This window comes from Moschus berezovskii, chromosome 14, assembly GCF_049115385.1.
Source record: "Moschus berezovskii isolate FMDL1 chromosome 14, NW_MosBer_1.0, whole genome shotgun sequence".
Lineage (NCBI taxonomy): Eukaryota > Metazoa > Chordata > Mammalia > Artiodactyla > Moschidae > Moschus > Moschus berezovskii.
Window position 1 is genome coordinate 69311147 of NC_142473.1, and position 27164 is coordinate 69338310.

Consider the following 27164-nt stretch of genomic DNA (forward strand, 5'->3'; position numbering starts at 1 on the left):
AATTTGATGTTTTACAACTGAGCGACTTCACTTTCATGCATTGGAGAAGGAAATGGCAACCCACTCCAGTGTTCTTGCCTGGAGAATCCTGGGGACGGGGGTGCCTGCTGGGCTGCTGTCTATGCGGTCGCACAGAGTCGGCCGTGACTGACGCGACTCAGCAGCAGCAGCAGCAGAACAGTACGTAGAATAGTGTCTGGTGCATTATCGGTGTGTGAGTAATAAATATTTGCTCAATGAATGAATGAATGAAATATTGAATAGAGTCGGAGCAATAACTGAGAAATGGCTGATTTCAGAAATAAGCAGAGCCTGTTAGGACTCATATACATATGACTTTGCTCTTATTTTTTAATTTTAACCTTTTGATATTCATTTTAGAAGTAAACTCAGTACTGTAAGCAAAATGTCACTATTAACATCTGTCTTCTCTAAGAAATCTTGGCTTCTGAGTAGCTAAGAGCCTAATTAGTGAGTTGGGGTGCATCCTCTTCGGTTCTGGGTGAACTGAACAAAGGTTGTATGTGCTAAGCTTGCATTTGATGGCAGCACATTCTGCACTTGTCAGTATTAAGGTGTGGTGGCATTTTTAATTGTAGGCTACATTGCCTTTTATTTATAAGAGATTTATAAGCAGTGACCACAAAAGACATTATTAAAAAGAAGTTATGAGCTATTAGCTTCCTTTTTTTTTTTTTCCTTGCTTATGCCCCCGCGGTATGTGGGCTCTCAGTTCCCTGATCAGGGATTGAACCCATGCCTCCCACATTGGAAGCGTGGAGTCTTAACCACTGGACAGTCAGGGAAGTCCCCTGTTATCTTCCTGTTTGACTTAAAAATTGAAGAACTCAACATGTGATAGTTTCATCTATAATATTAAATTATTCTTAAATTGCAAAGCCTTTTTTCATAGTAGTGAGAAATCTTGCATCTTCATTTCAAAAGCGGGGTTTGGGTCAGTTTTGTTCGTGATAGAATAGTTATCTGATTCCCTGCCCTCTGTTTTCAATGAGCAGGTGCGGGATTTCTATTTGAAAGTTCTGAATGAGGAGCAGAGGAAACGCCTGTGTGAGAACATTGCGGGCCATCTGAAAGACGCACAGCTTTTTATCCAGAAGAAAGCGGTGAGTGATACTTTGTGCGCCAAACAGTGACACCTGCTGGCAGGAGGGGAGAGTGCAGCTGTGGGAGAAAAACCTTCAAAAGAAGTGTCATTTCTTTTACTTGAGTTAAGCAAACTTAAAAAATAATTAGTATGAATTCCCAATCAACCTCTGATTCTTTCCTTTCTATGGCTTACCTCCAGTAGATGCACCATATCCATTAATCCTTTAGTCTTTGTCCAGTGTGTAATAATTTAGTTTAGGGCAAATCGTCTCCTAATGCTATTCAGTCGGACTGTAGCCAAGTTCCATGTTAAGAGAGTAATGTCCAGTATCAAAATGTGGGTCCTGCCACAATTTTGCTTAGACTTTAGATGATAAGATTACGTCTTTGTGGTTTGAAGTCTGCCTGACTACTCGATGTTAAGATACCCAACCTGCCTTCAGAAGCAACTAGAAACATGCTGTTTTCTGGGGTAAAAACTAAGCTGCTTCCAAAGCTCAGGCTGACCTTTTGAGCAGAGGTGTCCCAGGGCATTTCTGATGGTAGCTCGTTGTGCTGTGTGCTCACTGTCGGTTTCCTGGCTGCTGTGGGGTCAGCCTTTCATAAATTTAGGAACTGCTGCCCTTCCCTTGTCTCTTGGCTGCTGCTTCTCTGTACATAAGGGCAGCTGTCTGGGGTATGTTCTAAGGTCTGGAGATATGTACCTTGCAGGCTGGGCGCTTTCTCTGAAGGCAGAGCTCTATAAACCGTGTTTGATGAGTGTGTGTATGAAAGATAACCCTTTGATTCCCTGGACACTAGTACTTCTTGCTGTCTCACTGAGGCAGAGGGCCTGACAGTTGCTTTGTGAGATAGGTGGGGTGGGTTTTTTCTCATCTTTCTTAGAAGAATGAGTAAGACTGTTTGTAAGCAGAGAATTGGGCTCAAACTCTTGGCCTTCTCCTCTCACGTATGCTAAAGCTGCCTGACCTCCGTGGGTTCTTGATGTCCTATCTCCTGCTGTCTGCTGGGGATCAGCCCCTGGTCAGGAATTCCGTCTTGAAGTGTGCAGAGTTGCCCGGCACAGGCCAGTGTTTGTACACCTCACTTTATTGGTGTATAATTGCTCTGCCATGTTGTGTTAGTTTCTGCTGTACAACAGAGCACATCAAGTATATGGATACATATATCCCCTCCTTCCTGGGCCCCCCAACGCAACCCTGCCCCCATCCTACCCATCCAGGTCACCACTGAGCACTGAGCTGAGCTCCTCCTGCTGGACCGTAGCTTCCTGCCAGCTGTCTGTTTTATACATGGTGTATCCAGCTAACTTTAAAATCAGGCAGTGTCGGGGCCCGTTTCTTCATACAAATCACTGGCACTTGTTGCATTCCTCTGAGGTCAGCTCTTTAAGTGTAGCTCACCTCCTAATGCATTTTTCTCACAATACTCTGCAAGGTAGATTTAATCGACTCATTTGTTTCTGTGGGAGTGGATATTGAACCTTATGAGGTAGATTTGATTGTCTCACCTATTCCATGAGGAGTGGGTGTTGAAGCTCAGGCGAATGACTTATCCAGGGTTGCTCAGGCAGTATACATCCAGGGCCTAAGTCCTGCTCCGTGTTGTTAATTGCTGTGTGGCTCTGCCTCCTGTGGACGTGTCCCTCCTCCCCTCTGGAGTAAATCCCATGAAGCAGATACTAGGGACTGGTGTGGCAGGGGGCTAGGGTGATGTTCACATGGTTTTCATTTGGTTTCAGGTTAAGAACTTCAGTGATGTCCATCCTGACTATGGCTCCCGCATCCAGGCTCTTTTGGACAAATACAATGAGGAGAAACCTAAGGTGAGCGCAGAGCAGCCCAGCTGGGGCAGAGGATGTGTGGCGTGGATAGGCAAGTTGGGTTTTCTCTGACAGTGATTCTCCTTAGGGACAGCTGTTCAGTGCAGCTGTTCACAATCTCAATTGAGATATAAAGAACTCACCTGGAAAGCGCAACCTCTTCATTTAAGCCCTGGGCCATATAAGACTCTGGGGGGGGGGTGTGTGTGGGGTGTGTGTGTGTGTGTGTGTGTGTGTGTGTAGACTCTGGTGTGTGTGTTTTGTGTGTAGACTGGTGTGTGTTTTTGTGTGTGTGTAGACTCTGGTGTGTGTGTTTTGTGTGTAGTGTGTGTGTGTGTGTAGACTCTGGTGTGTGTGTGTGTATGTAGACTCTGGTGTGTGTGTTTTTGTGTGTGTGTAGACACTGGTGTATGTGTGTGTATTTGTGTGTGTAGTGTGTGTGTGTGTGTGTGTAGACTCTGGTGTGTGTGTGTGTATGTAGACTCTGGTGTGTGTGTATGTAGACTCTGGTGTGTGTGTTTTGTGTGTAGACTGGTGTGTGTTTTTGTGTGTGTGTAGACGCTGGTGTATGTGTGTGTATTTGTGTGTGTAGTGTGTGTATTTGTGTGTAGTGTGTGTGTGTGTGTGTGTGTAGACTCTGGTGTATGTGTGTGTATGTAGACTGGTGTGTGTGTTTTGTGTGTATACTGGTGTGTATTTTTGTGTGTGTGTAGACGCTGGTGTATGTGTGTGTATTTGTGTGTGTAGACTCTGGTGTGTGTGTGTGTGTTTTGTGTGTGTAAAGACTCTGTTGTGTGTGTGTAGACTCTGGTGTGTGTGTGTGTGTTTTGTGTAAAGACTGTTGTGTGTGTGTGTGTTTGTGTGTGTATAGACGCTGGTGTGTGTGTTTGTGTGTGTGTGTGTAGATTCTGGGGTGTTTGTGTGTGTGTACTCTGTTGTGTGTGTGTGTAGACTCTGTGTGTGTGTGTGTGTGTGTGTGTGAAGACTCCTGTGTGTGTGTGTGTGTGTGTGACATCCGACTCTTTGCAACCCCACCAGGCTCCTCTGTCTATGGGATTCTCCAGGCAAGGATACTGGAGTGGGTTTTCATCCCCTCCTCTGCAGGGGCTATAGTCCATAGAGTAGCAAAGAATTGGACACAACTGAAGCAACTTAGCACATACACTTACAAGACAATCTAAGGTAGACAAATTCTGCGTTGTTATTTTCATTTGAGCACAGATGAAAGCAGAAATAAGCACTGAGTCTCTGCCCGAGTGAGTTCATTAACCTGCTGGTCTTGCCCTTTTGAAACAGAACGCAGTTCACACCTATGTGCAGCATGCGTCTCACTTGTCTGCAAAGGAGAAAGCTAACCTCTGAGGGTCGGAGGCCCTGACCCTGCACCACGGTGCCGTCTGCCTCTGAAGCAAAGCATGGTGTTCGCACCTGTACCCACTGATCACTGGATGGAAGATTCTCCTTTGCTAGACATGCAAATGCAAGTTTGTGTCTATAAAATGATAATCCAGATTGCTATAGCAAATGATGTAATAATGGCTTTTAACCCTACTTTCCTGTGGGTGAATGAAGGTTAGGACTTAATAGTCATTTAAAAGAAATACGTATTTGCTTTTGACAGCTGATTATTCACTTAAAATGACTAGAATGAAAGTTTCTAGCAGAAATATGATTTTATTTGACAAGAAAAAGTCTTGGTGACATTAATGTTTACATATCATCTCATGGCCTATTTTATAAAAATATGACTGTAATTATATAAGAAGAAAAGATAAAGATAATTTACTGAGAAATTTTAATTTTTCTAAGTTTCCATGAGGAAGAACACATTGCTGTCTTTTGAAAATAATTTCAGCACCATCATGGCTTGATGTTTATTCCTGCTTTGAATTAATCAGATTTTTTAAAACTTGGAATTACATTTATCCTAATACAGCACTGATTTTGCAGTAGACTGATTTGTAATTGCTTTTGTTTTTTCAATAAAATAATCTGTAAATAAAAATAGAAGACTGGTGTTTGATTTCTTTAGTCTTCATATGTAACTTGAAATGTCTTAAGATTCTTAATCTGAATATCATGTTATTAGATTGTTGTTGTTTAGTTGCTTAGTCACACACACACACACAAACACACACCAGTCTTCACACACACACACATCTTCACACACACACACACACACCAGTCTACACACACACAAAACACACACAACAGAGTCTACACACACACACCAGAGTACACACACACACACACACACACAACAGAGTCTACACACATACACCCCAGAGTCTACACACACACACAAACACACACACTAGAGTCTGTACACACACACACACACACAACAGTCTTCACACACAAAAAACACACACACACACACACCAGAGTCTACACACACACAACAGTCTTCACACACACAAAACACACACACAAACCCCAAGTCTACACACATACAAATACACACACATATACCCACGAGTCTACACACAAACACACACACCCCCCAGAATCTAATAATTTTAGTTAACATTTGTCATCTCATATAGATACAACACTAAAGAAATAGAAAAAAATTTTTTTTCTCATGAGAAGAGCTCTTAGGATTTACTCTCAACAGCTTTCATATATAACATACAGTAGTGTTAATGGTCGGAGAAGGCAATGGCAAGCCACTCCAGTATTCTTGCCTAGAAAATCCCATGGATGGAGGAGCCTGGTAGGCTGCAGTCCTTGGGGTCGCTAGGAGTCGGACACGACTGAGCGACTTTACTTTCACTTCTCACTTTCACACATTGGAGAAGGAAATGGCAACCCACTCCAGTGTTCTTGCCTGGAGAATCCCGGGGACGGGGGAGCCTGGTGGGCTTCTGTCTGTGGGGTCACACAGAGTCGGACACGACTGAAGCGACTTAGCAGCAGCAGCAGTGTTAATGATATTTATTGATCCCTTTATTCTGCTCCCTTTTATTGAAAAAATGTCTTTTAAGAACTGCCTTTACTTGCTGTCTTCACTCTCTCTGTCTTTTCTTGAACCTACAAGCAGACTGCCCTTGTCAAGGTTACCAGTGACTTCCATGCCACTAAAATCCAGTCGTCCCATCTAGGAGTCCCACTTCTGGGTATAGCCCCAAAAGGGGTGGAAGCAGAGACTTGAAGAGATGTGTACCATGTGAGGCATTATTCATCAGGGTCAAATGGTGAAACAACCTCAGGGTTCATTAATCAGTGAATGGGTAAACAAGATGTATATCCAGATCATGGAATATTATTCAGCCTTAAGAAGGAAGGAAATTCTGATACAGGCTGCAGCGTGACTGAATCTTGAAGACACACTAGTGAAGTAATCTGATACAGATGGACAAGTATGGTATGATTCCACTTATAGGAGGCGCCTAGAATAGTCAAATACACAAAGACAGGAAATAGAATGGTGGTTGCCAAGGGCTGGGGGAGAGGGGAGTGGGGAATTCTTATTTAATAGGTATAGAGTTTCATTTGGAAGATGAACAAGTTCTGGAGGTGGATGGTGGTGATGGTAACATAACAGCATGAATATATTTGCCACTGAACTGTATACTGAAAAGCAGTTTAAAAATGGTACATTTTATGTATGTTTTGCCACACACACAGGTACACACACAGGCCCAAATTCCATTCTCATCCTTAACTTACGTGGCCTCTTGGCAGTGTTTGACACAGTTGATCATTGACACTTTCTTTAAAAGAAATCAGCTGTTTTTTGGTGATAGACTTCACATACCATGAAATCCATCCATTTAAAGTGTATGATTCAATGGTTTTTAGCATACACATGGAGTTGTGCAGTCAACACCACAATAAATTTCAGAACATCTCTGTCACCCCCTAAAAATCTGTACTCATTAGCGGTCAGGCACCATCACCCCCAACTTAATCCTGCCCAGTAACCCTCGGCCATTATGGATCTGTCTATATATTTGCCTACATTGCACATTTTATCTAAATGGAATCATAACAACACGTGATCTTCAGTGACTGGCTTCTTTCACTTAGTATAATGTTATCAAGATTCTTACATGTTTTATCATGTATCTGTACTTCATTGCCTTCTGTTGCTAAATAATATCCCGTTGTATGGATAAACTGTTTTAGTGATCCATTCATCGGTTGACAGACATTTGGGTGGTTTACACTTTTTTGGCTACTGTGAATAATGCCGCTATGAACATTTGTGTGTGTGTTTTTGTGTGGACATGTCTTTTCGTTTCTCACATTCTTACCTTCTTGAAAGACATTTTTACTTACCTTCTGGCGCACCACTCTCTAAAAATCTACTGGTATTTTAAAATCTGTTACTTACTGTTCTAAAAGGAGGGTTGGTCTGGACTGGACCTAGGGAAACACTGAAGAATCATCGTGTTGCTTTCAAATTCAATGTCAGAATTTTAGTTTAAAGCACATTAATTTTTTCCCTTCCCCAGGTAAAAGGGTATGACTCTAATTTGTAATCCCTGCTACAGAAATAAGTTTTCAAAATTTCTTAGCACTTGCTTTTCTGAAAGAAAAATAATGGGCAAGCTTCTTGGCCATTTCTTTGCCTCTTAGTTCATGATAGAGGCAAAGGGCCAGATTCTATTTTAAATGATCTTACAGGGCACACTGAAGGCTTTAAAGTCCTCATCAGAGCTTTTAAAGATGTGAAAGGTTAATAGATGTGAACTCAAAAAGTTCTGTATACTTTTGAATTTTTGAGAATTTTAATCACTCACATGTAGAAAGCTCTTCTGTGGTCTTTTTTTTTTACGAAGGAAATATTTATTCTATCATTTGGCTGTTTGATAAGTGATTTTTGCGTTGTCATTTTAATTTTTGTTGTTTTGCTTATTGTTTGTTTAAACGTGGTATTTTAAATAATCCTTGTATTTTCTGATCTGGAATGAATTACATTATGAAAATCTATGTTTAAGTAAAACATTTTAAGGAGTATAGTGGATTGAATGATGGTCCCTAAAATAATATATCCATATCCTAACCTCTGGAACCTGTGAAGGTGACTTTATTTGGAGAAAAGGTTTTTGCAAATATCTCCAGATGAGATCTGGCTTCCCAGGTGGCATAGCGTAAAGAATCTGCCTACCAATGCAGGAGACAGACTCCTCTTATGTGGGTTCAATTCCTGGGTCGGGAAGATCCCTTGGAGAAGGAAATGGCAATGCACTCCATTATTCTTGCCTCGAGAATCCCATGGACAGAGGAGCCTGGTGGGCTACTGTCCATGGGGTCACAAAGAGTCAGACGTGACTGAGCACGCATGCATGGCATGGCCAGGTGAGATCATCCTGGACTGGGTCCTAAACTCCAAGGTCAGCTTTTAAGAGACCAAAGGAGAGGAGAATGGGCAACTCCTATGTAGATGGAGGCAGAGATTGCGTTTTTACAGCCACAAGTGAAGGAACCCCTGGAGATCCTAGAAGCTGGAAGGGGCAAGGAAGGGGTCTTCCTTAGAGCTTATGGAGGGTGTGTGGCCCTGCCGATGCCTTAATTTTGGACTCATCCCCCAGAATTGTTAGAGAATGAGTTTCTGTAGTTTTAAGTCACCAAATTTGGTAACTTCTTTTGGGCAGCCTTGGAAACTCATACAGAGACAGAGCTAGTTTAATGGTTTTACAGAAGAACTTTTTGAGTAGCAGAGGGATTTGTTTTTTTTGTTCTTTGAATTGCCTGATGCCCACCTCTGGTTGGGGGAGAGCATCTCTTAGGTGGTGAGTGTGTAGTCCACCACTGCCTGCCCGGCCCCCGCCTCAGTCCCTGCCATTCCCCAGAGCTGCTTGGTTCTGTTTTTTCACTGCCAAGCTGGAAAGCTCCCAGCTCCCCTCCTGTTAGATAATTGCTAATATCCTGGACAGTCTCTTCTTTCAACTAGACTGTGAGCTTTGATCCAGTACATCAACCTGGTACTTCCCTCTTCACCTGGCTTGGACAGGGGTCCCAATTTCAAAATGTAAAACCATTCTGGTTATATGAAAAAAAAAAGTGAATTGGTGCAGCCATCATGGAAAACAGTATGGAGCTTCTCAAAAAAAAAAAAAAAACCTACCATGTGACCTAGCAGTTCCATTCCTACATATATATCTGAAAAAGACAAAAACACTGGTTCGAAAAGATGCATGCACCTCAGTGTTCAAAGCAGCACTGTTCACAATTGCCAACATATGGAAGCAACCTAAGCGTCCAGTGACAGAAGTTGGGATAAAGATGTGGTGCATATATACAATGGAATATTACTCAGCCATAAAAAGAATGAAATTTTGCCCTTGGCAGCAAAATGGATGGCCCTGGAGAGCATCATGCTCAGTGAAATAAGTCAGAGAATGACAAATACTGTATGATATCACTTACTTGTGGAATCTAAATAATACAACCAACTAGTGAATATAAGAAGCAGCAGACTTACGGACCGAGAGAACAGACTAGTGGTTGCTAGTGGGGGAGGGGGCAAAATAGAGGAGTGGGAAGCACGAACTGTTGGGGGTAAAGTAGGGTACAAGGGTGTATTGTTCAATGTGGGGAATACAGTCAGCATTTTGTAATAACTGTAAGTGGAGTGTAACCTTTAAAAGTCATAGTAAAAAAATAAACAACCACCTCAAACTAAACAGGGAACCAACAAAGTTCAAGGTATGAGGCAGCATGAAGTGACCAAATGCTCTTCCACCCAGGTCCAGGAAATGACCGCCACAGCACTGAACACCAGTGATGCCAGATCTGACTTAAAAAGAAATTGGTAATCTGGATTTGCCTATACATTTCCTGATTTTCAAATAAGGCAGCTAATTCACAGTAAGAAACAAAATACCACCTCAAACACAAGCAACAAAAATGAGTGTATGCAAACCAAACAAAAACATACCTGTAGGCCCCATTGGTCCATGCATTCCATCTTGTGAGAACTCTGTCTTCAGAAGGAAAGGTGGTGGGGTAGATCACTCCCCTATATCTCTTACATCTTTGGGGCTCTCTAGGAATCTCCATCTCCTAAGTAGTAGGAAATATTAATAGAAGGGTCATCAAAGGTCCATATAGTCAAAGTTATGGTTTTTCCAGTAGACATGTATGGATGTGAGAGTTGAACCGTTGAACCATAAAGAAGGCTGAGTGCCCGAGAATTGATGCTTTCGAACTGTGGTGCTGGAAAAGACTCTTGTGAGTCCCTTGAACAGCAAGATCAAACCAGTCAATCCTAAAGGAAATCAACCTTGGATATTCATTGGATGGACTGATGCTGAAGCTGAAACTCCAATACTTTGGCCACCTGATGCGAATAGTCAACTCATTAGAAAAGACTGATGCTGGGAAAGATTGAGGGCAAGAGGAGAAGGGCATGACAGAGGATGAGATGATTGGATGGTCTCACCAACTCAGTGGCTATCTCAGTGGACAGGGAAGCCTGGCGTGCTGCAGTTCATGGGGTCATAAAGAGCTGAACACAACTGAGCAATGTTTGCTGAGCCAGCCTTGCTAAACTGAACAATCCAGAGACAGTGTAACGTTAAATATTTTATTCACATTGTTTATAAACTGTATCCACCTGGGAAACACATGAATCAAAAAAATAGATTATTTTACAGTCATTCACATTTTTTAAAAACAAGTTACTTTTTTCAACGTGAAACTCTAAGATGGAGGCCCTTGGTCCATCTTGCAGTTCAGTGCCTCGTCACATGAAGCTTCCTGCACTGGGGAAGGGGTCCTGGGGGCAGTCCACCTAGCTGGAGTCAGTAATGGCTCACCGGCCAGTGACTGGTGAGAAAACGTCAGTGCAGACGTGTAGAACATTCACTGGTGTAAATCCACCGTCACTATTTTTGTCAAGGAAATACGCATTTTAGAGCTTGCGTACCCATCAGGTAGGAAAACAAAACGAGAGACTCATAGTTTAATTGACTATTACAGAGCCGTCAGGAAATTCCTGGCTCTATAAAGGTTTAATGTCTTGCCCACAGACAGAATCAGTGAATTATGATTTTATTGTGTTGACAGCTTGAACCATAGAAACAGTAGTGGTTTGGAAATTGATGCAAGCATCTGTTGATTGATTAACTCTTTGCACATCTGATGCTCCCTACCCTGGAGAAAAGGGGGAATAAATTCAGCAAGAATTAAGAATGTGCCTAATTTTAAGTGTGTTAGCCCAGATAGATGGCCATGGGGGTTTTGCTGAGCAGCTAAAAAGATATTCTGGTTAAAGTTTACTATGCTAAATCCAATTATGTATCAGCTTGATGTCTTAGCTCCTTTACTAATTAAGAAACTTTACTATGAAATTTGACTTTAACGATTTAAAATCTTATCACATCTTATCACATCTCACCCCTCCTACTATGTTAACTACAAACTAATCACTTTATTTATTTTTTTGCTTTGTGAGCTGCCACAGTTACCTATGTGAAAACTTTGGAGCCTTTGGAGTGGGAGCACCAGAGGAGCCTCGAAATGGCAGAACTGGATCCTTTTTCTCTGAGCAGCGCTGAAGGCACTGGGCGTGGTGGTTCCGCAGCTCTTCACGAGGAAAGTGATGTTTGATCAGGGCACCACAAAAGCTCATTCCCTCCTCCCCTTGGGTTAAATAAAAAAGAACTGCTTAAAGGTTGTGGCCATTACCCCCAAATAGACAACAACAACTCTGAATCCAAACGTAAGCTGAGATGTGAAGAAATTTTATCAGCACGTTGGCAGGTGTTTTGTTTTTTTTTAAAGGACTTTTCAACGTCTATTGCAATCTATTGTTTGAAAAGACAGAAATCCATTAAATGAGCTGGACGATGGAGCAGATCATAGCTTGTCTTCCTGCCACCCATGTGCATTTTTTCCAAATTTATACACTAATCTTCGGTCAACCCGTTCCAAAATTCCGGTTTTGTAGTAGTACCTGCGAAGAGAGCAGAAGAGAAACACAGGGAGGGTTCACACCGCGGGAAAGCAACAGAGCACAAGCATGCCCCTCATTCCTCTCAGGTGACGAGGCCAGTCTTTGGTTACCCTGGTATTTTCACACCCTCTTATCAACTTACACTTAAACCTTTCCCAGACATCTTGAAGACTGAACCTCACCACATGCAGTTCAAAATGTGTGTGTGTGTGTGATGGCCTCAGAGTGATCCACCGGGAACACTGCCAAGAATGGCAAGGATGGCGTGTCAGTTTACAAACCCTAATCTCACCTGAAACTAAGACCCAAAGTGTAGTCTCATGACCTTTTGGTTATCAAGTAAAAAGAGGTGTGTAATTTTCTATGTGTGAGCTGTTACTTCAGTCGTGTCTGACTCTTCTGCAACCCTGTGGGCTGTAGCCCACAGGCTCCTCTGTCCATGGGACTCTCCAGGCAACAATACCGGGATGGGTTGCCACGCCCTCCTCCAGCGGATCTTCCCGACTGACCCCAGGATCGAACCCGAATCTCTTACGTCCCCTACATTGGCAAGCGGGTTCTTTACCACTAGCGCCACCTGGGAAGCCCAGTTTTCTACGGCTGACCATTTTATATAACTGTGCCGGCCGGCTGTTCACTCACCTCAGAGCTCTGCTCAGCTTTTCATATGTCATTCTGTCATTTTTCTTCCTTTGTCCCCACATTTTCGCCAGGGCTTCTGATTTAACCACCCGAAAAATACCTTGTTCCCTGTCTTCCCATTCCAGAATGCCGCAGTTTTCCTCAGGAGATAGAAGCAGGTCTCGCACAAATTCCCATAGATGAGAACTCTGGAGGCCTTTAGAGAAGCAAAAAAAAAAAGTGAAAAATCAAAAAATTTTGAGTCATACAACTTCTTATGAAACCATGAGAATTGCTCCTTCATGGAGTTATGTCCCAAAGTTATGACCGAACACTCTACTTGGAGCCTTACTGAGCTGTGAAATGTTCTCTTCTGCTAAAACAATTACAAAACACCCACAGAGACACCAAATTTACGGCAACCAGCGACACTAGTTCATGAAGCTTCCCTGCTCTATGGAACTCCCGACCAATTCTTATGGAATTAATGACATGACAGTCGAATGATGCTTTCACTGTTCTTTCTGACAAGCAGTATGGTTCTACTGAGGCCCCATAGCTACAACCATCTGGCTGGACTAATCCTACAGTTGTGTTTTTCATGAAAAACTGGTATTTCTCTTGTTCCATTGTATCATTGTTAAAAGTGACTCTGGAGCCTGGGTTTGGGTCCTGAATTCACCTCTTCTTGCTCTGTAACCAGACCTCTCTAGTTATTGTCTTTCTCATATGAGTTAGTAAGAGTACCTATCGCATAGCACAGGTTAGAGTATCATGATTTAATACGTGTTAAATGGTTAGACCCAAGCCCAGCAGGATTGACCCTGTAGATGTGTCTCAGTGCTGGGAAAGCTAACAGAATTGCTGTTATGGAGTACCTTTGAGAGAAGGATCCACAGTAGACCAGGAGGAAAAAAACCCTTGTTTAGAAATTCAATCTGGCTAAAACATTTACTTACTTTAATTCTATTACCATTTCCAAGGGAAAAGAGAAATTTGATCACACTTATAAAAGTAATCATCAGTTTCTCTGCTGTGTTGTTTGGGAACTAACTAGTCCTGCTCAAACACTGGGTCTCAAAGCTCATTGAAGTAGATGATGTTGTCTCATGAATGGTTTCAAGAAATTAGCAACAACAGATGACGTCAGCACGCTTACCTGTTCGACTATGACTGTCTTGACTTTTGATGCCACTTGTCTTCAAGCAACTGGAATCAGCATCTGCAACAGAGTGATTTATAGCTGCAGGAAGAAATCTAGAGGCCGACCTCAAGTCACAGCGAATGAACAGCTATAAACTGGACACCTTCGTGGTAGGAGACAGCTGGTGCTGGCTGTTCTGGGGATAATTAGTAGGCTTCAGGAGAATTTGTATTCAACACTGGGGCCCAACTGTGTGTCAGATTCCAGGCTCTGAGCTGGAAACAGAAAGTGAACGAGGCAGCCTCTTGCTCAGGCAGAGGCTGAGGACCACAAGGCAAGGAAAATACAAGTGAAACACAAATCGCCTCTGTTGTAAGTGTTATGAAGGAAGGAGGCATTAGACAGAGAATGGAGGCAGGTGAAAGCACCTGCTGCATCTAGATGGGGTGGCCAGGGCGGATCTCCTAGCGAGAACACATTCATGCCAATGTCAGGAGGTGGGAGAGGGTTTCAGAGGGAAGGACCAGTGGTGCAAAGCCAAGGGGACCATGGGGTGCTAGGGATGGTGGGAGGTGTTGCTTCAGGGGCAGCTAGCTGTTGACAAATCACGTGGGCATCTGGTAAGGGCAAGGGATTTTATTCAACAAGTGAAGACTTAGGACTTTGACAAGATCCACACTTGAAGATCCCTCCGGCTAGTGTGTGGAGAACAGACCAGAAGGGACACAGAGAAAAGCAAAGAGACTAAAGCTTATGAAGAGCAGAAAGCGAAGCATGAAATCAATGCAGGGTTAGATTAGAACTCAGGCTGTAGCAGTCTGAGACAGGGGTATAGTTTCATAATTATGTAACAGCCTAAATGGGAAAAGAATTTGAAAAAGAAGAGATACCTGAATAGGTATAACTGAATCACTTTGCTGAACACGACACTGTTTATCAACTATACTCCAATATAAAATAAAAAATCTGGCCTTCCATTTGGAAGCCACAGCTAAATGTCCACAGAGGCTTCGAGCAGGGGGTGGTCCTTCTCCTGTCAACAGGTAGGGTCTGCGGTTCCCACACCTCCAATATGGACCGTGAATGGAGCCCAGAATTCACGCCCTGAGACTCCCAAGGCTGGCAGGAAGATGTCACAGACCAGGTCACGGCTGGGTCCAGTGGCCAGTCCTGCACGTGGAGTCTTGGAGGGGGATGCTCCACCCCTACCCTCCCCCCTCCCAGCCCCACCTCCCTTTTCCACCCCTCCCCTCCCCCTCCTCAAACGCAGGATGTGGAAGCCTTGCATGGTGTGCAAGCCTCCCATGCGGAGCTCTGCCCAAATTGCCTGTTTGCGTGTAAATAATAAATGCTGTTTGAGTCGCAAAAATAAAAAATTAAAGAAAAAACAGTGTATATGATTAAAATCTAAAAGGTGGCAGCAGACCACTCCTCCCCCCATCCCCACATCACCTTCCTCCCTCCACTCCAGCCACAGTGGCCTCCCAGCTCCTTCTGAAACTCACAGGCACCTCCTGCCTTGGGGCACTTGCTCCCTTGGCCCCGAGTGCTCTTCCCTGGGGTGTCCACGGGCTCATGCTCTCACCTCCATCTTTGCTCAAAGTCACCGTTTCAGGGAGGCCCTCTCTGACTGCCTGAGCCAAAAGTGCACACACTCACCCTCCTCAACACTCCACGTCCTAGTTCTATTTCTTGCCGCCGTATATGTCGCCATGGAACTTATTATGTATCTATTTTGTTCACTGGCTGACTCTCCCCACTAGAGGGCAGGGATTTGTGTTCCCATGTTTATCCCCAGAACCTAGCACAGTGCGGGGCATACAGTAGGTGCTCAATAAATGCTATGGTGCAGCCATGTACTGTACTGCACTATTCTCACCATCCCTGCTATAGGGAGGCGATGCAATAACTCCTGAATGACAAAATAAGTATTTTGTCCCGGGAGGGAATGGTGTCCCGTGCACCACACCACTGCCCAGGGTTGCAAGTCTCCGTGCCCAAGGGTCTTGTCACTCCGTGGGGTGACAGCCTGCAGTGGTGCCCTGTGGTCTCCCGGGCAGAGGCTGCCATGTTAGTCAGGCCTTTCACACCCAGACCTCCACCTGGTTCTCCAGGTTTATCTCTTGCTGCTCCTCAACTCCTTCCCTCCTCTTGGGTCAGATGGTCCCAGTAGGACTTGACTTTCTCCTGCCTCAGGGCCTTTGCACAGGCTCCCTGCCTCCCACTTCCACTCAACCGACTCCGTTCTCACAGAACTCTTCAGGAAGTCTTCTTGGAACCCATCCTTCTCTGTCCCACAGCACCTGTGCATCCCTCAGTGCCCAGCACTGGTCCCGCTATCCCTCTACTGTAAAGGTCCACCTCGACTGTTGATCACCTGAACTGACAGCTGATATTCATGGAAAGTGGAAAGTGTTAGTCGCTCAGTCGTGTCTGACTCTTTGTGACCCCGTGAACTGAAGCCTGCTAGGTTCCTCTGTCTATGGGGTTCGCCAGACAAGAATATTGGAGTTGGTTTCCATTCCCTTCTCTAGGGGATCTTCCTGACCCAGGGATCAAACCTGGGTGTCTGCATTGCAAGCAGATGATCAGATCAGATCAGATCAGTTGCTCAGTCGTGTCCAACTCTCCGCAACCCCATGAATCACAGCACGCCAGGCCTCCCTGTCCATCACCAACTCCCGGAGTACACTCAAACTCATGTCCACAGAGTCGGTGATGCCATCCAGCCATCTCATTCTCCGTCGTCCCCTTCTCCTCCCGCCCCCAACCTTTCCCAGCATCAGAGTCTTTTCCAGTGAGTCAACTCGTCGCATGAGGTGGCCAAAGTATTGCAGTTTCAGCTTTAGCATCAGTCCCTCCAATGAACATCCAGGACTGATCTCCTTTAGAATGGACTGGTTGGATCTCCTTGCAGTATAAGGGACTCTCAAGAGTCTTCTCCAACACCACAGTTTAAAAGCATCGATTCTTCGGCGATCAGCCTTCTTCACAGTCCAACTCTCACATCCATACATGACCATGGGAAAAACCATTGCCTTGACTAGACGGACCTTGGTTGGCAAAGTAATGTCTCTGCTTTTTAATATACCATCAAGGTTGGTCATAACTTTCCTTCCAAGGAGTCAGCGTCTTTTAATTTCATGGCTGCAATCAGCAAGCAGATGAGTGCTTACTAAATGCAAAGTGCTTGGTGAGGGCTTCACAGACAGTATCTCATTTCATCTTTGCCAAAACCCCTTGAGGTATTATTGCTTTTTCCCTTTACTGCGGAGCAACTGAAGCCCGGAGAGTTTAAGGGTTTCACCCAGAGAGGTGGAGCCAGGACTTGGACCTAAAGCAGTTCCAAATGCGGGTGTTCGCTACTGCTTCAGCGTGTCTCTTGTGGCAAGTATCTGTTCAATGGATACTTAATGAATAGTCATTCAAGTTTGTTGAATGTCTGCTATGGCCAGGTGGTCACCCAATCTCACCCACCCTTACGATGCATGTTTCTTACTGTTCCCCACTTTACACATCAGAAGACAGAGGTGTCTCACTGGAGGTCTCTCACACACAGGCTCCTGAGGGACCATACGAAACAGGTCCCAGCCTCTCCTCTCAGGGGACTTAGACCCAAGAGGGAGGGAACAGCCAGTGAACCCATATTGGTGATAAACGCGGTGGGGGAAGTACTAGTGTGAAAGGATCGAGGTGGTGGTGAGGGGCTGAGCGACACTGCGATCATAACAAGAGCCAACAGAGAAAGCTCTTGGATAAGAAGACAGCTGAGCAGGACAGAGCAAGCCCTGGAGACGTCTGGGGAGCCTGCCTAACGGCGGATCTGAGATCACGTCTAATTTTCTGGCATCGGAGCCCTCAGCTCAAGTAACTGTAGCGCATGGTTCACTGGAACGAACAATGACATGAACGTGTGACTTCAGTGTTCAGGGTCCCTTCGGCCTCCCCTCTGCTATTTCCTGCGTTACAGCCTAGGATTGTATCACTGTGGGAAAACAGGCCCGAGGGCACAGGCCAAACCACAACGAGCGCTCAGGAGAGATCAGCTGACAGTGGAGATGCTGCCAGGTGGAGAGAGGTGAACGGAGGTGAGCAGGGCTGACGGTCAGCAGATCAAGACGGAGAAAGGGTTTCTCCCTCCTCTCAGATCCGGTGCCATGCTCTGCTGTGTCGCCTGCAGAGCAGACCTGGCTTTTGTTTTAATTTAATCTTTCAGGAAGAGAGGAAACAAATGGAGTGGTCAAGTTAAACAAAGGTGAACTATTAACTGGGGACTGGACAACAGCTTTCACTGAAAGGCCCAAATGGCAAAAACAGGTGGAAGAGAGTCACCCTTTTAATTCTTAAGATTTCTCCCATGTGCTTTGGACGGAAGCTATGTGGCTGGATGGGATGGACACAGGACTGATCAGCAAGAGGCGGGGTGGGTGGGACGGCAGGCGTTTCCACCTGTGGGTCTTGCCAGAGATACAGTCCTGTTCTATCCATTCCTACTTCTCAGCGGTGGATTTGACGGTCGTCAAGGGTGAGCTAGGCTGGAGGCCCCGCTTGGCTGGGGGTGGGGCTGGGGGTGGAGATAAAGGAGCTGAAGCCATCACTGGGTAGGCACGTTGAGGGAAGTTCCCACGTCCAAAGCTCCCCAAGGTTGCAGTGGTGGCAGCAGCACGGTGAACCCTGTCCCACCCCAAGCTTCTCTGCAGAGGTCTGCAGCATCTGAGGGTTGCTCTCCCTGCCTCACACTGACCTTTATCTTGAATGTGTCCTTGCAGCGGGGCTGTGCCTGACATGGGCCAATGGGAACAGGGCCCAGGCTCTCTGTTGTCTGTGGGACTTGGAGAGGATTGATTGCCTTGAAACTGGAGACTGGTAAAGTGTGGCCGAAGGATATGTTCCCTGTCGTTGATGGAAATCACGCTCACTGTCCTCCAGAAGCTGGGATAGAGACTGGAGGGGCAGTGTCTACACTGAGTTTGTCATGCACACATCCCCAGGAGGCCAGCAGTCCAGTCACAGAGCCTGCATCTCGGGCCAACGCAGGAGGTGCCCGGCAGCAAGGCTGGGCCTGCAGGCTTGGCTCACTGGCTCTTCTGAGGCGGGGGTGGGGCAGGGCGGGGGAGAGGAGAGAACCGTGGAGAAGGGCTGGGGTGCATCCCTTGGGCCCCTTCTGATGGTTTCTTAGCTTGTTGGGTGTAAGTCAAAAATCCCTTGTTCTCTGAATCACTGTGGTGCTGGGCCCAGACCCAGAGGAATCCTGAGTCCTAGGTCTCAACTGAGTGGACAGCAGAGTAGGCACGAGGGTCCGGGGGCACGCATGCGTGCATGTGTGTGCACCTGTGGGCATGTGGTGCGGAGCGCAGCGTGTAAGAGCATAGACCTTGAGGAGATGAGTTGGAATCTCAGTTCTGCAATGACTTGGGACTTGTGAGTTCCCGCACCGCCAGTTTCCTCAGCAGCAAATGGGGATAACTCTACTACCTCGTGAAGTTATTCATTGGTAGAGATGTGGATGGACCAAGAGACCATCATACAGAGTGAAGTAGGTTGGAAAGAGGAAAACAAATATCATATATTAACACATACATGTAGAATCTAGAAAACTAGTATAGATGATCTTATTTGCAAAACAGAAACAGAGACACAGATGCAGAGATCAAACATATGGACACCAAAGGAGGAAAGCGGGGGACGGGATGAACTGGGCGATTGGGATTCACATATATACAGTATTGATACTAAGTATAAAATAAATAACTAACGAGAAGCTATTGTATAGCTCAGGAAACCCTACTCAGTGCTCTGTGGTGACCTAAATGGGAAGGAAATAAAAAATAAAAGAGGGGATCTATGTTTACATATAGAGGATTCACTTTGTGGTACAGTGGAAACTAACATGGCACTGTAAAGCTACTATACTCCAATAAACATTAAAAAATAAAAATAAATAGTGAAGTTACAATGAGGATTGTGGTGTTGGAGAAGACTCTTGAGAGTCTCTTGGACTGCAATGAGATCCAACCAGTCAGTCCTAAAGGAAGTCAGTCCTGAATATTCGTTGGAAGGACTGATGCTGAAGCTGAAACTCCAGTACTTTGGCCACCTGATGGGAAGAACTGACTCACCGGAAAGACCCTGATGCTGGGAAAGATTGAAGGCGGGAGGAGAAGGGGACAACAGAGGATGAGATGGTTGGGTGTCATCACCGACCTGATGGACATGAGTTTGAGCAAGCACTGGGAGTTGGTGATGGACAGGGAAGCCTGGCGTGCTGCAGTCCGTGGGGCTGCAAAGAGTCGGACACGACTGAGACTGAACTGAACCAAAATAACAACGGACATAGGATATTTGGCCTGGCAGCACGCTGGGCATGGAGTAAGGGTTTCACAAACGGCCACCATAGCTATTAATTTAATCTCACAGTTTTTGAAGATGGATGGGAACATTGCTTGAAGCCCCCAGATGGATGGCACTTTGTCCTGGTTGGTCAGGCCCCCAGGCCAGGACCTTTGCGTGGGTCTCAGTAACCAGGAGCAATCATCATCATCAGCTTTAAAAAATGAAAGTTCCAAAGTTCCCTTTCCTAAACCTTCTCCATCTGCAGAAGTGAAACCATGAGGGTTAGTTTTCAGAGTCAACAAGGCCATTTGAGATCCTCCATTGCCTTATAATTATAAATGTGATCTGCTTAATGAGCTCCGATTTTTAGACATTATCAACCACAAGGACTCTAACGGTTGGTAATTTGTAATTATGATTTTTTACTGCTAACGGGTACCAATATTTGGAGCAACGAGGCTGCCGGCATAGGTTAGGCACTTTATATGCACTGTTACTTGAACTCATCATGACCCAGCGAGGGTCTGACCATTTTACAGACAAAGAAATTGAGTCTGGGGGAGGATAAAGAAGCCACAGACCCGAGCCCCATGCTCTCCCGCCATGCTGCTCCTGCTGTCTTTGCTTAGTCTCCCACTGTTTCAGGTTATCAGCCTTTGAGTGGAGTCCTACAAGAACCCTCAAGCCCGCGGGCACTGCAACACCCACGGCGCTGCAGCGTGAACTTGGTTACTCACAGTCTTTGAGGGTGGCCTTGGTCTCGTCAGGATCATTGAAAAAGGAGTAACCTGGGAAAGAAAAAGAAATCCATTAACCATGGCATACAACTCTGGTTTCTCTGGCCAGGCCAGAAGGGGAGGTGCTGGGGAGAAGGGGAGTGATTTTATCCTCTGTGGGGTAGTTTTACTTCAGAAGGAAACTTGGAGACCACCTGGCCCTTATAGGGCCACCCTGAAGCCAGTCCTGAGAGATACAACCTCCTTGTTGGTGTTTTTTTGGCCGCTGCACAGCTTATGTGCTCTTAGTTCACCAACCAGGGATCAAACCAGGGCCCTGGCAATGAAAGCGCCGAGTCCTAACTACTGGACCACCAGGGAATCCCCCAAACTCTTTGTTTTCAAAGGTCACCCCGGGAGAGCCCCGGGTCAGGGCTCCCAGAAGCTTCTAGAATTTTTTGAGTGGCTATTGGGAGCGATTCCTGGCTCGGGGTCGGGAGGGCTGAGCTCTGCACTGGTCTGAGTCATTGACCCTTGTGCAGACTTGCCAGTCACCCAGCCTCCAGGCTTGTGTTCCTTCCCAGCAACATGTGACAAAACCACCCTGACCACCCAGCTGGCTCTATGATCTGGATGTGACCTCTAATCCCCCAGGGATTTGAACACTTTGTGACATGTTGGTCTAGAATGGACACGAGAATGGACACAGGAGGCCTTAAGAAACCTGATGTGAGGATTCAAAGAGGGGTCTGGAGACTGGTGTTCTCCTCTGAAGGGTGGGGTGGGTTGGGGCTGGATCAGGACTTTCAGATCATGTTTTCACACAGCACCACAGGCCGGAGAATGTCCATTGTCTAACGTGGCGTCCAACGTGAGGGCCGGTTTCCTTTTACTGAGAAGATGGGAACAGGGCATAGCTGTGACTGCTGACTCCTAGGGCCGCTGGTTCTCGGAATGACTGGTTCTGGTCAGCCATACACTGTCCCTTCTTCCCAAGGACAGGCGGGGTTGCCGGGGGATCTTCCTCTCCTGCTCTGGGGAGCCGCCTCCTTCCTCCTCCCTTCCCGCCAACCCCGTGCTCAGGGACCAGGGTCCCTCTGATTCTGGGCCCTTCAATCCCACTGCAGAACCTGTGGAGCCAGACCACACACTGGGCATAGAGACCCCCTTTGACGCCTCTCCCTGCCAAAACTTGATCGGTGTCCTTTTCTGTCAGAGCCCTAATCTATGGGGTCATATAAGGCCTACCCCGGCCTTCTTAGGTGGTGCTAGAGGTAAGGAACCTGCCTGCCAATGCAGGAGACATGAGATGTGAGTTCGAAACCTGGGTCGGGAAGATGCCCTGGTGGAGAGCATGCAACCCACTCCTGAATTCTTGCCTGGAGAATCCCATGGACAGAGGAACCTGGCAGGCTACAGTCTACAGGGCTGCACAGAGTCAGACATGACTGAAGTGACTTAGCACGCATATACGCATGCAAGGCCTAACCTAAGTAATAACCAGTTTAACATATAACTTACAGTCCAAACAGGGACTCTTTTGAGAATGAAAAACAGGATAACAGGTGAAGACACTATGTCCTGGGCAGATTGGGACACTGGAAACTTTGGTCACAGTACCTGCATTTCAATACACTTTACACATTCCCATCCAAGGAACATTAAATAGAGATCTGAGAACTGAGCAGGCTGATGGAGTAATCTCACTGCTCAACACGATAACCGCCCTGGCCTGCAGACTGCCTGAAAGTCCATCATTAGGGGTGGCTTTGCGGCTCCTAGGATCCTTTAGAATAAGAAGAGGCAACTTGTGACCTGTTTAAAAACCAGCTGGTTTTTCACTTATCCATTTTGCACAGACCTTGAGGTGATGGGACCAGGGACAGGTACGTTTTGATGTAACAAATTGCCTGGAACAGAAGGGCCCTAGAGGGGAGATCCCAGCACAGGACCTGCAGGGGCCTGAAGACAAATGTGATTGACTTGACCTTTGACTGAGGCTGGCAGTGCCAAGCTGCATCTTCTCCTAGATGGCCTACTCTTCTCTGTGGTCCCAGCATTCTTGTGCAAGGCTGTTCCCTTGGAAGGGTTCCGAATGGAGCCTACCATCTCCCTGAGCCTCTGTGATTTGCTCAGACTTGCCTTGTTTCCTGGAAGACCTACTCTGTGCAGACCACTGATCCTGGTAGGTCACTGACACTGGCAATAGTTAAGTACAGACTGGAAATCAAGGGACAACAGGTCTGTTTGTTCCTTCCTTTCCCTAAAGAGGCCATGGTTTCTAGGGCAGAAGCCAAGCAGTGCCTGAGGGCCCCCGTCCTGGGCTTTTGTGCCCTTAGGCACTCATGATGGGGGAGATCAAGGTGGGGGCAAAAATCTTAGAGCTGGAAGGTCCTCTTTGGGTTTCTGCCCAAATAGGAATCCTTGCCACAGCACCTCCATCAAGCAAGGGACCATTAGGTTGCTTGATTACCTCAAGTGATGGGGAGCTTTCTACCTATGATAACTTTGAAACAGCCTTTTTTTAATTTGATTTTTTTTTTAAACACCAAAAACATTTTGTATTGGAGTATAACCGATTAACAATGTTGTTATAGTTTCAGGTGAACAGTGAAGGAACTTGACCATAAATGAAACAAAAGAAGGTGCTTTTAGAAATGTCTTCTTAAATTGAGCTGAAATATGTTGCCTTTATTTATTAAATTATTTTTTCTTCTTGGTTATATTCATTATGCCAAAAGCAGGTGCCATTCACTGTATTTGCTTCCTTATCTGCTTATGCCAGGTAATGTTTCACTGAATCCTGTCAAGAAGACTGAGGATGTGTGTATCATTACCCCACCCTACAGGTGAGACAATGGAGATTCACAGAGGTTTAACCATGTGCCAGAGGTCCTGTGGCTCTGATGTATCAGAGCCAGAGTAGGAACAAAGGTCTTTCTGATCTCGCAGGCCTTGCTTTGTACTGACTTTCCATGAATCAGCCTTGTTTTCTGTGTGACCCTGGAGAAGTTACTTAACCACCTGGGTCCTCAGTCCCTTTATCTGTGATATGGGGAAACAGAATTATATGTTCTCAAAAAGCCTTTCCAGATTTAAAAAACCTGTCCATATACAGTCTACTCTTTCAGGGCATGTGTGTGCACACTAAGTCTCTTCAGCTGTGTCTGACTCTGTGCAGCCCCATGGACTGTAGCCCACCAGGCTCCTCTCTCCATGGGATTCTCCAGGCAAGAATACTGGAGTGGGTTGCATGCCCTCCTCCAGGGGATCTTCCTGACCCAGGGATCAAGCTAGGGTCTCCCTCATTGCAGGCAGATTCTTTGTCAACTGAGCTGGCAGGGAAGACCCCCTTTCAGGGCATGTTATGTGTTAAATAAAGATACTGGCGCCACCTTGTGGCCAATTGATCCTTGACCATTAGGAATGTGATGAAATTGCAATTAGTTGAGCCTCCCTGGAAACAGGGAAGGTAAAGAGTCTAGTTAATTTTCTTCTGCAGCTTAATGAAAGGTCAAGCCGAAGTCTCTTTCTGTCCACTTTTCATGGCTACCAATCTTTATGAACATAATATTTTGTATCAGCCTGGTTCCTGGGCAATCCCTGAAGATGTTTTAGTTTTCTTTTTCTTTTTTTTAAATGGTACTCACTCTGCTTTACCTCCAATCTCTGATTCTAGCATGCTAGAACTTTTAGGTATGGAAAGGTCTGGTTAGTAGAGAATCTGGGTCAAGAGTTGCAGTTAATAAAATATCGCCACGTGAGTCCTATGGTGGGGCAGGACCTCAGAGGTCATTTGGTCCCAATCCCGAGCCCCTATCCTTGAGGCCCTGCGTTCTGGACACTGACCTTGTGAGCGGATGCTCTGGAGGATAAAGTACAGATACTCCCCGCAGACACCGGCCGCCTCCATGAACTCCTCCTGTGTCATGCCGCACAGCTGCAGGCCACTGATGTTGAAATGGCAGAAAGAGATGCAGTTGGCGTCCAGCTTGTACTGGTCGCAGCAGAACTGGAGCCATTCCCAGACGTGGCGCTTCGTCCAATACTCGGGGTGGACGGATGTCCAGTAGGAGTCGCAAGCTGCACCAGGAAGAGACAAGTGAGGATGAGAGCCGGGAGAGGATTAGAAGCCCCCCGAAGGAGGCTCTGGTTTTGTTAACATCCTCATCCTCTGTCCACTGTGTCAATGGGGCCTCCAGTCCTGGGGTGTTTTTCTGGGACCCTAGTAACCCTCTATCCTGCAGTGAAAACCAGAGGCATCCTGTGTGTAGATGTCTTGGCAGAAGAGGGAATGAGAGGGGTGAGAAACCTGATCATGGCTTGGTAGTAGCTTGAGGGGGGGTCACTATGGCATAAGGAAAGAAAAAGACCCTTCAGGTATTTGGTTTCAGACAACAGACATCAAGAGTACAGACTTTAGAGCCTGACAAGCCTGGGCTTTAATCCTGGTTCCATGGCTTTCTACTTGGGCAAGGTCCACAGATATTTAAACCTCAGTTTCCTTATCTGCAAAATGGGGATAATATGCTCCACACACAGGGCTGTTCTGGAGTTTGTGGTTAATGTATATAGACTACATGGCACATAGAAAATTATCGATCAATATTCATTAAATACCTGTGGTGTGCCAGGCACCATCTGAAGCTGATTTGATTCCCTCTGCTTTTATGGACAGCTGCCCCACACTGGCTACTGGTTTGTGTGTTGTCTCTGGCCATCTTGGGTTGCTGAGATGTTGCTCAAGTGTTTGGCAGACCATGGATCACCAGAGCAGGCTTCTCTAGGGGATGGGGGAGGTGGAAGTGCTGGTTGTATTGCCGTTCATATGTTTTGGTGGTGTTTTGAGGAATTTCTATCCCCAGGCCAGATCCCCTTCACTCCTTCATTGAAGCCACCTATGCCCCCGGACAGAAGTGGGCACCATCCTGTCCAAGAGGCTGAGAGGTGGCTGTGCCTGACCCAGGGGCAGAGACGGGTGCTCAACAGACTGTCCCAATGCCAGGAGAAACTAAAAGGTTGATAGATCAGGTGTGGAAGAGGCGAGGGACCAGGTCTTTGGTCAGGCACTTTGACAAATCTTGCAATTACCATGGCACTCATTCAATCATTTGTTCATTCATTCAGAAAGCTTCAGTTTTCTCACCAGTAAAATGGGGATAATGATAGCCCCTACATCATAGGGTTGTTCTGTGGATTAAATGAGTTAATATATATATAAGTACTTAGAAAACAGTCTTGAAGATTTTTAGTGCTGTTATTAAGATTATCATTAAGCACCTTTACTGACAAAGGTTCATATAGTCAAAGCAATGGTGGTTATCCAGTAGTCATGTACAGATGTGAGAGTTGGACCATAAAGAAGGCTGAGCACCAAAGAATTGATATTTTTGAACTGTGGTGCTGGAGAAAACTCTTGAGAGTCCCTTGAACAGCAAGGAGATCAAACCGGTCAATCCTAAAGGAAATCAACCCTGAATATTCATTGGCAGGACTGATGCTGAAGCTGAAACTCCAATACTTTGGTTACCTGATGTAAATAGCCGACTCATTGGAAAAGACCCTGATGCTGGGAAAGAGTGAGGGCAGGAGCAGAAGACAGGTGACAGAGAATGAGCTGGTTGGATGGCATCATCGACTCAATGGACAAGAGTTTGAGCTAACTCCAGGGGACGGTGAAGGACAGGGAGGCCTGGCGTGCTGCAGTCCATGGGGTTGCCAAGAAATGGACACGATTTAGCTACTTAACAACAACAAAGATTACCAGTGAACACCTCCTATGTGTGAAACCACAAATTGTGAGCTAAGGATTCACGGTGAATAGGAGGTTTGGTTCCTGTCCCCCAGGAGGAACCCGAGGTTCACAGAGGGCCTGCTGAAGGTCCCACAGCCAGTGGTGGGCAGAGTTGGGATATGACCCCCAGTCTGAGCTTGAAAGCCAGTGCTCTTCCCATTCTATCATGCTGGTGTTCTGAGGTCAGTACAGAGAAGAGATGAAATATGGAAGGAGAATCGGACTCCAGCAGAGAGCCAGAGAGGAGAGCGCTGAGGAGAAAGGAGCAGGCAGAGCCAGGAAGAGGTGACTGGCTCAGGCTGTGTGGGTGACAGAGTGTCTCTCATGAGTTAGACCCCACGGTAAATGGCAGCGAGGCTGCTATGATTCTCCCTTTAACTGCTGCATTTGCTGCCATGATCCCCAAATGAACTGTGGCAATTCTAATATCTGGCAGGAGGTGGCTTCTCTGCCCCTAAGCACCCATCTGTGTTGGTCAGGCTGCTATGTGCCCTGACCTACACCAGCTTTGCTTCCTCAAATCCTCCCACGTGGGTAATAGGAAGAAACTGAGGCTCCCTCCAACTCAGAGCCCTTCCAGAAATCTCTTTTCCTACCATGAAGTGGATTGAGGTCAAACTTGAACATTAGGTTTGTTATAGACTCCGGTCCTTGGACTCTTTAATCATTAGAAATTGATAAGAGACCAGACCAGGAATTCAGGCAAGGCTTTCTTATGA

General features: G+C 46.0%; 2 protein-coding genes and 1 long non-coding RNA gene across 6 annotated transcripts in view; 2 read left to right on the forward strand and 1 right to left on the reverse strand.

The window, feature by feature from the left end:
• The window catches only part of CAT (catalase), a 37003-nt gene extending 32064 nt beyond the window's left edge, over positions 1-4939 (forward strand). The window contains exons 11-13 of the mRNA XM_055423821.2: positions 1017-1124; positions 2849-2932; positions 4226-4939. Coding sequence (XP_055279796.2) covers positions 1017-1124; positions 2849-2932; positions 4226-4291 — 258 coding nt within the window. The 3' untranslated portion in view covers positions 4292-4939. The remainder of the gene's footprint in view (positions 1-1016; positions 1125-2848; positions 2933-4225) is intronic.
• Positions 4940-6397: 1458 nt separating this feature from the next.
• Positions 6398-11743, forward strand: LOC148775656 (uncharacterized). The gene is made up of 2 exons (XR_016039006.1): positions 6398-9692; positions 11337-11743. It is a non-coding gene; the product is annotated as an uncharacterized LOC148775656 (long non-coding RNA).
• Positions 10453-27164, reverse strand: part of ELF5 (E74 like ETS transcription factor 5) — a 47757-nt gene continuing 31045 nt past the window's right edge. For 3 of the 4 annotated variants that reach the window (XM_055423822.2, XM_055423824.2, XM_055423823.2), the window contains exons 3-7: positions 24501-24734; positions 20673-20723; positions 13618-13680; positions 12480-12675; positions 10453-11837 (exon numbers count right to left, since the gene is read on the reverse strand). In XM_055423822.2, coding sequence (XP_055279797.1) covers positions 11741-11837; positions 12480-12675; positions 13618-13680; positions 20673-20723; positions 24501-24734 — 641 coding nt within the window. In that variant the 3' untranslated portion in view covers positions 10453-11740. Of the gene's footprint in view, positions 11838-12479; positions 12676-13617; positions 13681-20672; positions 20724-24500; positions 24735-25271; positions 26064-27164 lie in introns of those variants that run through there. The other variant, XM_088843238.1, reaches the window with a different exon arrangement.